General features: G+C 37.1%; 1 protein-coding gene across 9 annotated transcripts in view; it reads left to right on the top strand.

The window, feature by feature from the left end:
- HIPK3 (homeodomain interacting protein kinase 3) overlaps window positions 1-12,670 on the top strand; it is a 147,258-nt gene that overhangs the window by 34,944 nt on the left and 99,644 nt on the right. For 7 of the 9 annotated variants that reach the window (XM_037838936.1, XM_037838938.1, XM_037838941.1 and 4 more), the window contains exon 2: window positions 3,557-4,655. In XM_037838936.1, coding sequence (XP_037694864.1) covers window positions 3,559-4,655 — 1,097 coding nt within the window. In that variant the 5' untranslated portion in view covers window positions 3,557-3,558. Of the gene's footprint in view, window positions 1-1,988; window positions 2,116-2,291; window positions 2,375-3,556; window positions 4,656-12,670 lie in introns of those variants that run through there. The other 2 variants (XM_037838939.1, XM_037838937.1) reach the window with 2 other exon arrangements.

The raw sequence follows: 12,670 nt of genomic DNA, 5'->3' as shown, positions 1-12,670 counted from the left end.
TTCTTGTGGTGTTCAGTTGGAGAACTCAGTTTAGGTGTGTTGCTGGAGCCGTCCGCCCTGAATGTGGGGCGTGTGTACGGGTGGCCCAGAAGGAAGGACAGCTTTAATATCGAAATCCCCCAGGTTCCTGGAGGTTCAAGGCGGCTGCAAGAGTCTAAGCCTTCATTTCATTTCAGCCCCAAACCCTCTCTCTCGCTGTGCCACAAACCACTGGACTTGGCGTGGTGTCCCTGGGTTCTCCGAGTGGGTCCCCCTGCCCACCCGCAATCCTCCAGGACCTCTGCTGAGGGAATGCCGTGCTACGTCACCAGTGTGCGCCGTCCCTCAAGGGAAGCTCCGGGCCGCTGGGCTGTGCCCGGGCGCTTTCAGCCTGTTGCAGAGATGGCCGAACAGGGAGTCTCTACACCCCCGTCCTTGCACAGTTCCTCCTTCCCAGCTCCGGGACAACTGGCAGGGCTTTGGGCTGTGGGCACCGCCCCGGGCAGGAGTTTATCCAGCCCTCTGGGGAGCTGGCTGCTAGCCGTGGGGTTTCTTTCTGCTTCCAGCTCTCCCCTCTGTTCCCCTGGCCCGAAGAGTATCTGCAGTGGGCTATTTTCCAGGCCAGACAACGAGAGGCCGGCCCAGCCCCTTCTTGCTGTGTTTTACTGCGTGGTTTTCACTATCGCAACTGCAGCCGCTCCTGGGTTTTTCCCTTTTTTTTTTTTTTGATCGGTCTCCAAACGCCAAACCCTGGCTTCCCCAGACCGCTGCACGGCTGTGGGTCTTCCAGCCAGCTTACGCACTCGTTTCAGAATGCAGACTCCTGGTTTCACCAAGTGTACGGCCCCTATGGAACTAGCAGACCTCGTCCAGCTGGCACATCGCTGTAACTGGTATTCTGGGTCACTTTCTGGTTTTTATCTCGTGTTTTTCACGGAGGTGTTTTTTTGCCCTTTCTCACCTAGCCGCCATCTTAGCTTCTCTCCCCCTGATGTCTTCTTCTTCATCTAATCTTCTGTTTAAGTCCACCCAGTAATTTTTTTTTTATCTCAGATAATATATTTTTCAGTTTAGGAAGTTCCATTTAAAAAATTCTTTACATGTCTCTTTTTATATTCATACTTCCCTTTAGAGCCATGACATATTTAAAATAGCTGTTTTAAAATTCCTGCTTTGAGTTCCATGATCTTCATGTTTCTAAGTCCATTGCTATGGGTGTGAGTCATAGGGGTGGTTTGAAAACTTAAAGTATCATATGTTAAATTATTGAAGATAATTTAGAAGAGCCCCCAAAACAGTATTCCATGCATTCATTAGTGGATGAGTATGCTATGTCTAGAGGAGTTTTCAGTGTGGCTTTGTCTCATAGAAGGATGAGAAATTTAGATGGATTTTTGAAATCTCTGAGTAAAGGTATAGCATAGATGGCAAAAACATTTTAAGGAAATAGATGTAATGACCTGGAACTCTGGGATTTCAATTTAGGATTTTCTCTTAAATTGAAAAGTGAGGTCTTGTATTTGATTTGTTACTGAGACCAAGTCACCTTGGTAATGTGGTTAGAAATTAACAAGAAATGCTTAGGAGGTTTAAGTGGGTATGCGTTTTTTTTAGACCTTTTTTCTGAAGGGTAGTCTATTTCCTTATTCCTTCTCCTACCCCCTATCTGTGTGACCTTGGGCCAATTACCTGGTCCCTCTGAGCTTCAGTTTTCTTAACTGCAAATTGAGAAGATAATGCTGTGATTAAATGAGCTATTGTAACTAGAGCATTTATTAAACTGGAGCATAGTAATGGCTCAGTAGGTGGTAGCTCTTATTTTAATTTTATTTTATTACGTATTGTGATGACAGTCTCTTATTTCTGAGTTAAAGAATTGATGTTTCTGATGTGTTAAAACAGTGAGCACAATTAATATAATACAGATTTTTAAATTGTGGAGAATGGAGACATTTTGAATTAATTCAATCAACCAACATTTATTGAACACTAACTCTATATCCTGGGCACTTTGTTTCAGATCTCATGGTTAAGTCAGATGGATAAACTGATAATTGCAATATAATATAATGGGTGCTAACTAGGTGAAAATAGGGGCTACTCTGAGAATACTGACCGCTCAACTCTGCTTGGAAGGTGAGTGATGAGTGTTTGTGTTTCAAGAAAGGCTTCAGGAAGAAGGTATTGCGTTACCTTAATCTGAATCTTAAGGGTATTTGCTAAGTGTTCAAGGGTAGATATGGAGAAGGAAATTAAGTAAAGAGAACATACTGCAAAGCACTTACATCTGGCTTATCTGCTTCTTATTACAGGTGATCATTTGAATAAAGATTTCACCATCAGGATAATTCCAAGATAATTTTGTGCAGTTGAGACACATGGAATGTTACTTAAAGTAGTATTCTATCAAATGGTTGTTTTGACTTACCTTTAAATATTACGGTGGGCCAAGTAGTTGGGTCGAAGATTGAATAGCTGTGTAATTACTTTTACACAGCTGTGGTACTCAGGATTTGTTGTTGTGTTGTGTTTTAAAATTTAGTTTCTATATATAGTTCAGCAGTTGCTGGGATTGATTTCACATTATATAAATTTTAAGTTGGTGAAGTAAGTCATAGGAAAAAAGTCAAGACGTAAGATCCTGGTATGCTAGTATAAAATATTAGATCATTTTTTCATATCTATGTTAGATCAGAATTGTGATTAAATATGATTTACAAAATCATTATGCATTTAGTGTCTGTACATCTAGAATGTTTGGTATTTTACCCCTAATAAACTCAAGTCCTTTTTGGATACAGGGATACAATGCAACCAAAAAAATAGAATGGCCTTTAGTCCTTGGGAACCTTAGAATGTTTGATTTTAAGTAATCTATTTTTCAAATATAAGTGATTGGAAAGGAGTATCCATACAGTAAAATATAAATTGAGAAGAGAGGTAACATAAGTATTACTGGATTGTTAACATGCCTTCATAGTATAATGCCTTTTAAGACATAAAGGATATATATTTAGTGAGTTGAATGTAGGATCAGCTATTCATGATATGGCTTTCTTCATTTTATTTAAAATCCCTGTCAATATATATATTTTAATTTATAAAACAGGCATAGAATTTATTCTGAGGCAGTATTTGAGCTTTAGGATTAAGGAGTATGATTATAAACTATGTTAATTTAATGCATATTTTCTTCTTTGACATTGGTTTATAAACTTTAGTTTCATGACTGAATGGTTTACTTTTGCTAAATGTGTAGTTTCAGGATCTGTCCTTTTTTTTTTAGAGTAAATGGTGGCACAGTTTCTAGGGCAAAAATTAGCCATTATATCTACTCAATAAATATTTACTGATTAAATGAAGGTAATACCCAAAATAGCTGAAATACTAAATAACTAAAATGGAGATAGTGGAAGTGTTTTAGTAGAAGTATTTATCTTCTTAAAGGGAAAAACATCTTAATGGAATTTAATTATTTTCACATATTAGAGATTTGACCTTTGAAAATTTTCTTCATGAGATTTCAATTTTTTAAAAAATTATTTTTCATCAATATGTCTTTTTCTTTCTTTTGCAGGTATGGCCTCACAAGTCTTGGTCTACCCACCATATGTTTATCAAACTCAGTCAAGTGCCTTTTGTAGTGTGAAGAAACTCAAAGTAGAGCCAAGCAGTTGTATATTCCAGGAAAGAAACTATCCACGGACCTATGTGAATGGTAGAAACTTTGAAAATTCTCATCCGCCCACAAAGGGTAGTGCTTTTCAAACAAAGATACCATTTAACAGACCTCGAGGACACAACTTTTCATTGCAGACAAGTGCTGTTGTTTTAAAAAACACTGCGGGTGCTACAAAGGTCATAGCAGCTCCAGCACAGCAAGCTCAAGTGGAGGCACCTCAGATTGGAGCGTGGAGAAACAGGTTAAATTTACTAGAAGGCCCCCAGCGATGTGGATTAAAGCGCAAGAGTGAGGAGTTGGATAATCAGAGTAGCGCGATGCAGATTGTCGATGAATTGTCCATACTTCCTGCAATGTTGCAGACCAACATGGGAAATCCAGTGACAGTTGTGACAACTACCGCAGGATCAAAACAGAATTGTACCACTGGAGAAGGGGACTATCAGTTAGTGCAGCATGAAGTCTTATGCTCCATGAAAAATACTTATGAAGTCCTTGATTTTCTTGGTCGAGGCACTTTTGGCCAAGTAGTTAAATGCTGGAAAAGAGGGACTAATGAAATTGTGGCAATCAAAATTTTGAAGAATCACCCTTCTTATGCACGTCAAGGTCAAATAGAAGTGAGCATATTAGCAAGGCTTAGTACTGAAAATGCTGATGAATATAATTTTGTACGAGCTTATGAATGCTTTCAACACCGTAACCATACTTGTTTAGTCTTTGAGATGCTGGAACAAAACTTGTATGATTTTCTGAAACAAAATAAATTCAGTCCCCTGCCACTGAAAGTAATTCGGCCCATTCTTCAACAAGTGGCTACTGCACTGAAAAAATTGAAAAGTCTTGGTTTAATTCATGCCGACCTCAAACCAGAGAATATTATGCTTGTGGATCCTATTCGGCAGCCATATAGGGTTAAAGTAATTGACTTTGGGTCTGCCAGTCATGTATCAAAGACTGTTTGTTCAACATATCTACAATCTCGGTACTACAGGTAGGTGGCAAATACTTTTTGGTTATTTCATGAATGTTGAATTTTGGGTAAATATAATCATTTTATGTGTGTATGTGGTAAAAGAGACTCCTTTAAATAAATAAATAAATCAAGACAACATCAGTTTAGGTTTGAGGTTGTAAGAAGTTTTTAAAAATCTAGGCACACAGTCTACCTAAGCAGAATAGAAATCTCTGCGGCAAAGTTCTGTATCAAAGACATCTGATTATTTTTATTGTTACTGGGAGACATGAAGGAATGGTAGGTGATTAATGATGATTAAACAGAAGTCTTTAAATGTTGGTAAAGCGTTGATTTATAGTAATTTATATATATATCTTTGGGCATTTCAGCACTTGAGAGAAATAGTTTATTAAAGATATTTATCTTATAACTGAATGTTTAAAAAATTATAAATGAGAACTCAAAAAGTTATTCTGATTAATTATTTTAAGATTCAGATACTCAGAGTACACATTCAGTAATTCTAAATTTAGAGTAGAATTCTTTCTGGGATTGCCTGGAGAGAGAGAGAGATAGAAGCTAAATATATAAGTGGCAAATGTGTGGTCACTGATAAATTCTTGGTCTGTAAATCATTTATTCATGCAGCAATATTTATGGGGCATCCATTATTGCCAATCTCTGTGCTAGGTACTGGAGAATCATGTAGTGACTACAAAAAAGGTTGTACTTTCAAAGGAGAGAGAGGCAGCTAAAAAATAGGGAGAGGTGAGGGAGTTGTGGGAACCCTTAACAGTGACAGTGGTGGTGTATTAGGTTAAACCATTTGAAATTGCTGATAGTCAGCATTTTTTTAAACCTGTACAAATGAGAATTTCACATGGTTCAACCTAAATAGATTAGGGACAGAGATCACGGAAGACTTCCTGGAAGAAATTCATAAGGTTCTTTAAAATATACAAAACTATATTATTTAAGGATATAAACATACAGGAACTAAAGAATAGTAAGGGAATAGCAAGCATAAAAGTCATGGTAATGGTTACCTGGGGGTGGGTCAGGAGGGAAAGTGATAGGATCAGGTGGAGTGAAATCCTAAGGTCTTTTAACAGTTACCATAATGTTCTATTTTTATGAAATGGGAATGCTTGATACACAAGTACAGGTTCTTGTACTGTTAACTTTTCTTATGCTGTTTAACTTTTTTAGGATGCTATATATATTTATATGTATATATTTAAACATTCTTCTATTCAACATTTAACATTATTTCTTTTGAAAGAATGAGCAGAGAAAGACGACCTTATAGAGGAGACTGAGAAGGAAGGGCCAGAGTGGTAGGAAGAAAACTTGGATTTATTGTTGAGGGGTAGGCCAATGGCAGAATTGTTAATATTGAATGTTCTCAGAAGTCTCACAAATAAAGTATTGGAACATGCTTTGGATTTCATGACCATGGGGTCATTGCTGACCTTGATGAGAGCAGTTCAGATGGCGTGATGGAGCTAGAAGCCACATTGTAGTGGACTGAGGAGACAGCAGTAGTGATGAGGAGAGATAGATAGAATGTAGACAGCTCTTTTGAAGAAGTTTAGACCCTAAAGAGTGAGCGCATAAAAATGGCACTTGAAGGGAAGGTTTTATTCTATTTATTTTTTTAATGATGGTGAGAAGGTTGGGAAAGGTAGAAATCGTAGTAAGAGTGAGGAGAAATTGAAGGTCCAAGATAGGAATAATCTAAAGACTGAGGTTCCCAGACTATGATTGGAAAGATTAGCTATACAGAAGTAGATGTCCAGCACCATGTTTTGAATATGACATTTTACAAAAAGGATTTTTCATATCTTGTACTTTTTAAGTATTTTGTTGGATTTATGGTTAATAACCATATTATCCAGAGGGCAAGTTAAGCTCAAAAGATTTATGAATCAGTTTTATCTTTAAAACTTTGATTTAATAAAACCCATTCAGGAATTTTATGAAATAGAATTTGTTTTGGTTATGAGGAGCTTAGTTTTCCCTTTAAGGGTGGAAACTAGAACTCTTTTAAGGTGTTATCAAGCACTAGTTAAGGGTTGCACATGTTCATTCAAAATATAAAATTACTATGATACTGATCTGACCCTTGTGAAAGGGAAGTGAAAAGGAAGCATCATTTGTGAGGAGAGCCTCAGACCATGATGCATATCTTACAGGCGTTTTGGCCAACCTAATGAGGAGGAGCTCCAGAGCCAAGACTGCCCATCGGAGAATCTCACATTGAACAGAACCTCCACCATGCTCAGTCATTGACTGGGGGCTCCCCAGGAGGAGCATGGCCTTGACTATAAAGCTGAGAAGGATTTTGAAGTCACTGTAACTGAATTCCTTTTCTTTTTTGAAGGGAGATCCAACTGGTATACTTTCATAGCTGCTGCAAATGTTTAGGCCACCTTTTCATAGCCAATTTTATTAAGTTCTTTCCACATATATCCTATAGGGAATTCTGCTTTGGTGTTGGTACTGTGCAGGGAATTTAAAGAAGAGAACAATTTCCATGTAATGTTGATCAAGTGCTACAATGCCATGATTGATATACTACTAGTCTGAAGTACAATAGATAGTGTAAAGGGCTAGCTAATGATTACTACCATTCAGAATAGCAAAAATATATTCTTGAATATGAGAATGTTTTTGAATTCATCGTTTCATAATTTTGAGAATAAATTCTTTTCATTTCAGCCTGAATAAATGTATGGTCTGGGTGTATTCCTAAGCCCCAAGCAACACTATGGGCAAATATAGGACCTGTCAATGTGGTTATTAATAAATTAATGAATAGATGAACACACATGCAGTTTATTGTTAGAAATTGTTAGAATGTGAGGGTTATGATGTTGAATACGTAGGCTTATCAATGGGTAGTAATCTGGTATTGCATCTGCCTTTGTACTTCTCTCCCTTTTATTATAATCTCCCCCAAAATTAGCCTTTTTGCAAATATATGCTCTAGTACACAGACAAGATTAAGGAAAAATTAATTACCCACTGCAAAAATCAACTCCAGATATATGTGCTACCACTAGTAGGTCATCAGAAAGGATACTTTATGTCAGTGATAATTAAGTTTATTAAAATATGTTTTAGGAATTAAGAATATAGCCTAATTTACCCCTTGGTATATTATTGATTATATGGTTTTTAATAGTATCACAGTGCTAGATACTGTCATTAAAATTTTTTCGAATATTCTTTCTGCCCCTTTCTCTCTTCTTCTGGGGCTGCCATATGTGTATGTTGGTATGTTTGATGGTGTCCCATAGGTCTTAGAGTCCACTTTGCTTTGTAATCTTTATTTCTGCTCAGACTGAATAATCTTCAGGTTCACTGATCCTTTCTTCTGCCTGCTTTAATCTGTTGTACCTCTCTAGGAAATTTTAAATTTCAGTTTCGTGATCTTTGGTGCCAGTATTTCTGTTGGGTTCTTTTTTTTTTTTTAACATTATAAACCATTTATTTTACATTTTTCAGTATTCACATTGGTAGTAACATACAATATTTCTCTTTTGGTGCCTGGCTTATTTCGCTCAGCATAATGTCTTCCAGGTTCATCCATGTTGTCATATGTTTCACGACCTCATTCCTTCTTACTGCTGCATAGTATTCCATCGTGTGTATATACCACATTTTTGTTTATCCACTCATCTCTTGGCAATTGTGAATATTGCTGCCATGAACATTGGCTTTCAGATATCTGTTTGTGTCACTGCTTTCAGATCTTCCAGGTATATACCGAGAAGTGCAGTTGCTGGATCGAAGGGTAACTCTTTATCTAGTTTTCTAAGGAACTGCTATACTCTCTTCCAGAGTGGCTGTACCATTATATAGTCCCATCAACAATGAGTAAGAGTTCCAATTTCTCCACATCCTCTGCAGCATTTGTAGTTTCCTGTTAGTTTAATGGCAGACAGTCTAACTGGTGTGAGAGAATATCTCATTGTGGTCTTAATTTTCATCTCCCTAATAGCTAGTGAAGCTGAATATTTTCTCATGTGTTTTTGGCCATTTGTATTTCCTCTTAAGAGAACTGTCTTTTCATATCTTTTGCCCATTTTATAATTGGGCTGTCTGTACTATTGTTGTTGAATTGTAGGATTTCTTTATATATGCAAGATATGTCAGATACATGGTTTCCAAATATTTTTTCCCATTGAGTTGGCTGCCTCTTCACCTTTTTGACAAATTCCTTTGAAGTATAGAAGCTTTTAAGTTTGAGGAGTTCCCATTTATCTATTTTTTCTTTTGTTGCTTGTTCTTTGGGTGTAAGGTCTAGGAAGTGACCTCCTAATACAAGGTCCTGAAGATGTTTCCCTACAATATCTTCCAGGAGTTTTATGGAACTGTTTCTTATGTTGAGGTCTTTAATCCACTTTGAGTTAATTTTTGTGTAGGGTGTGAGGTAGGGGGTCCTCTTTCATTCTTTTGGATATGGATATCCAGCTGTCCCAGCCCCATTTGTTGAAAAGACTGTTATGTCCTAGTTCGGTGGTTTTGAGGGCCTTATCAAAGATCAGTCAACCATAGATCAGGGGTTTATCTCCAAATTCTCAATTTGATTCCATCAATCAATATATCTATCTTTGTGCCAGTACCATGCTGTTTTGACAACTGTGGCTTTATAATAAGCTTCAAAGTCAGGGAGTATAAGTCCTTCTGCATAATTTTTCCTTTTTAGAATGTTTTTAGCAATTCAAGGCATCTTCCCCTTCCAGGTAAATTTGATAACTAACTTTTCCAAGTCTGCGAAGTAGGTTGTTGGAATTTCGATAGGGATTGCATTGAATCTGTAGATGCGTTTGGGTAGAATTGACATCTTAACGACATTTAGCCTTCCTCTCCATGAACAAGGAATATTTTTCCATCTTTTTAGGTCCCTTTCTATTTCTTTTAGTAAAGTTATGTAGTTTTCTCTATATAGGTCTTTTATGTCTTTGGTTAAGTTTATTCCTAGGTACTTGATTTTTTTAGTTGCTGTTGAAAGTGGTATCTTTTGCTTGAGTGAATCTTCAGTTCAGTCATTTCTAGTGTATAGGACCATTACTGACTTATGTGCATTAATCTTGTATACTGCTTGTTCTAGTTTCCTAATGCTGCTGGAATGCACCAGAAATGGATTGGCTTTTCTAAAAGGGGGTTTAGTTGGTTACACAGTTACAGTTTTAAGGCCATAAAGTGTCCAAGGTAACACATCAAGAATCGGGTACCTTCACTGGAGGATGGCCAGTGGCTTCTGGAAAACCTCTGTTAGCTGGGAAGGCATGTGGCTGGCGTCTGCTCCAGAATTCTGGTTTCAAAATGGCTTTCTCCTGGGACGTTCCTCTCTAGGCTTCGGCTTCTGTCCAAAATGTCACTCTCAGTTGCTCTTGGGGCGTTTGTCCTCTCTTAGCTTCTCTGGAGCAAAAGTCTGCTTTCAAAGGCCATCTCCAAAATGTCTCTGTAAGCTTCAGCTCCTCTCTCAGCTTATGTGCATTCTTCCAAGTGTCCCTCTTGGCTGTAGCAAGCTCGTGGCTTCTGTCTGAGCTTATATAGTGCTCTAGTAAACTAATCAAGGCCCATGCTGAATGGATGGGTTCACACCTCCATGGAAATTATTCAATCAAAGTCATCATCCTCAGTTGGGTGGGTCATATCCCCATGGAAAAATCCAATCAAAAGGTCACACCTTAATCAAAAAGATTAACCAATCTGTCCCCACAGGATTGCATCAAAGATAATGGTGTTTTGGGGGCCGTAATGCATCCAAACCAGCACACTGCTACTTTGCTAAATTTGTTTATTAGCTCAGGTAGCTGTGTTGTTGATTTCTCAGGGTTTTCCACATATAAGATCATATCATCTGCAAGTAATGACAGTTTACTTCTTCTTCTCCAATTGGGGTGCCTTTTATTTCTTTGTCTTGCCAGATTGCTCTGGCTAGCATTTCTAGCACAATGTCGAATAACAGTGGTGACAGTGGGCATCCTTGTCTTGTTCCTGATGTTAGAGGGAAGGCTTTGCAGTACTATGATGGCTGTGGATTTTGCATATATGCCCTTTATCATATTGAGGACGTTTCCTTCAATTCCTACCTTTTGAAGTGCTTTTATCAAAAAAGGATGCTGGATTTTGTCAAATGCTTTTTCAGCATCTATTGAGATGATCATTTGATTTTTCCCTTTTGATTTGTTAATGTGTTGTAATACATTGATTTTCTTATATTGAACCATCCTTGCATTTCTAGAATGCACCCCACTTGGTCATGATGTATGTTTTTTTTAAATGTGTCTTTGGATTTGATTTGCAAGTATTTTGCTGAGAAGTTTTGCGTCTGTATTCATGAGGGAGATTGGCCTGTAGTTTTCCTTTCTTGTAGCATCTTTACCTGGTTTTGGTATTAGAGTGATGTTAGCTTCATAAAACATGTTAGGTAGTGTTCCATTTTCTTCAATGCTGTGAAAGAGTTTAAGTAAGATTGATGTCAGTTCTTTTTGGAATGTTTGGTAGAATTCCCCTGTAAAGCTGTCTGGCCCTGGGCTTTTATTTGTGGGAAGCTTTTGGCTGACTGATTATATCTCTTTGCTTGTGATTGGTTTGTTGAGGTCTTCTGTTTCTTCTCTGGTCAGTCTAGGTTGTTCATGTGTTTTCAGGAAATTGTCCATTTCCTCTAAATTATCTAGTTTATTGACATACAGTTGTTCATAGTATCCTTTTATAATTTTTAAAATTTCTTTGGGATCCGCAGTAATGTCACCTCTCCATTCATTATTTTGTTTGTTTGGGTCTTCTCTCTTTTTGATTTTGTCAGTCTAGCTAGGTGCTTGTCAATCTTGTTGATCTCCTCAAAGAACCAACTTTTGGTGTTATTCTCTCTCTCTCTCTCTTTTTTGTTCTCTATTGTCATTTATTTCTGCTTTAAACCTTGTTATTTCTTTACTTGGTTTAGGATTAATTAGTTGTTCAATTTCTATCTTCTTCAGTTCCTCCATTAGTTCTTTGATTTTAACTTTCTTCCTTTTTAATGTATGCATTTAGAGCCACCTTTGCTGCATCCCATAAGTTTTGATAAGTTGTGTCCCCATTTTCATTTGTTTCTATATATTTAGCAATTTCTCTTGCTATTTCTTCTTTAGCCCACTGATTGTTTTGGAGTATGTTGTTTAACCTTCAGATATTTGTGAATTTTCTAAGTCTCAGATGGTTATTGACTTCTAATTGTATTCTGTTGTGATCAGAGAATGTGTTTTGAGTAATTTCAGTCTTTTTAAATTTATTGAGGCTTGTTTTGTGGCCCAGCATATGATCTATTCTGGAGAAGGTTCCATGAGCACCAGAAAAGAATGTGTATCCTGGTGATTTGGGATGTAATGTTCTATATTTGTCTGTTAAGTCAAAATCAGTTATTACATTGTTTAGGTTTTCAGTTTCCTTGTTGGTCCTCTGTCTGGTTGATGTATCAATAGGAGTCAGTGATGTATTGAAGTCTCCCACAATTATTGTGCAAACATCTATTGCTTCCTTTAGTTTTGCCAATGTTTGTCTCATGTATTTTCGGGTACCTTGATTGGGTGCATAAACATTTATTATTGTTATTTCTTCTTGTTGAATTGTCCCTTTTATTAGCATGTAGTGGCCTTCTTTGTCTCTCATAACATCCTTGCATTTAAAGTCTATTTTATCTGAGATTAATATTTCTACTCTTGGCTGTAGCTTTCATGAAATAATTTTTTCCATTCTTTCACTTTCAATTTTAGTGTTATTAATGTGAAGCATTTCTTGAATCAGCCATCCTATCCTTTGGTTTATATTTGTCAGATATATTTTTTTTCCTCTCTCTCTTAATTTCCTTTAACGTACCCTTACTAAATCTCTTTAGTTCTGAACCTTTCTCCATACCTCTCTCTCCTTTCTTTTTTTTTTGTCTGGCGGTAGGGCTCCCTTTAGTATCTCAATTATGGCAGGTCTCTCAGCATTTGTCTGTCTGTGAAATTTTTAAGGTTTCCATCAAATTTGAATGAGAGCTTTGCTCTATGAAG

The sequence above is a fragment of the Choloepus didactylus genome, chromosome 6, assembly GCF_015220235.1.
Source record: "Choloepus didactylus isolate mChoDid1 chromosome 6, mChoDid1.pri, whole genome shotgun sequence".
NCBI lineage: Eukaryota > Metazoa > Chordata > Mammalia > Pilosa > Megalonychidae > Choloepus > Choloepus didactylus.
The sequence above is the reverse complement of the archived record's forward strand: the minus strand, read 5'-3'. Positions and strand labels throughout refer to the sequence as shown.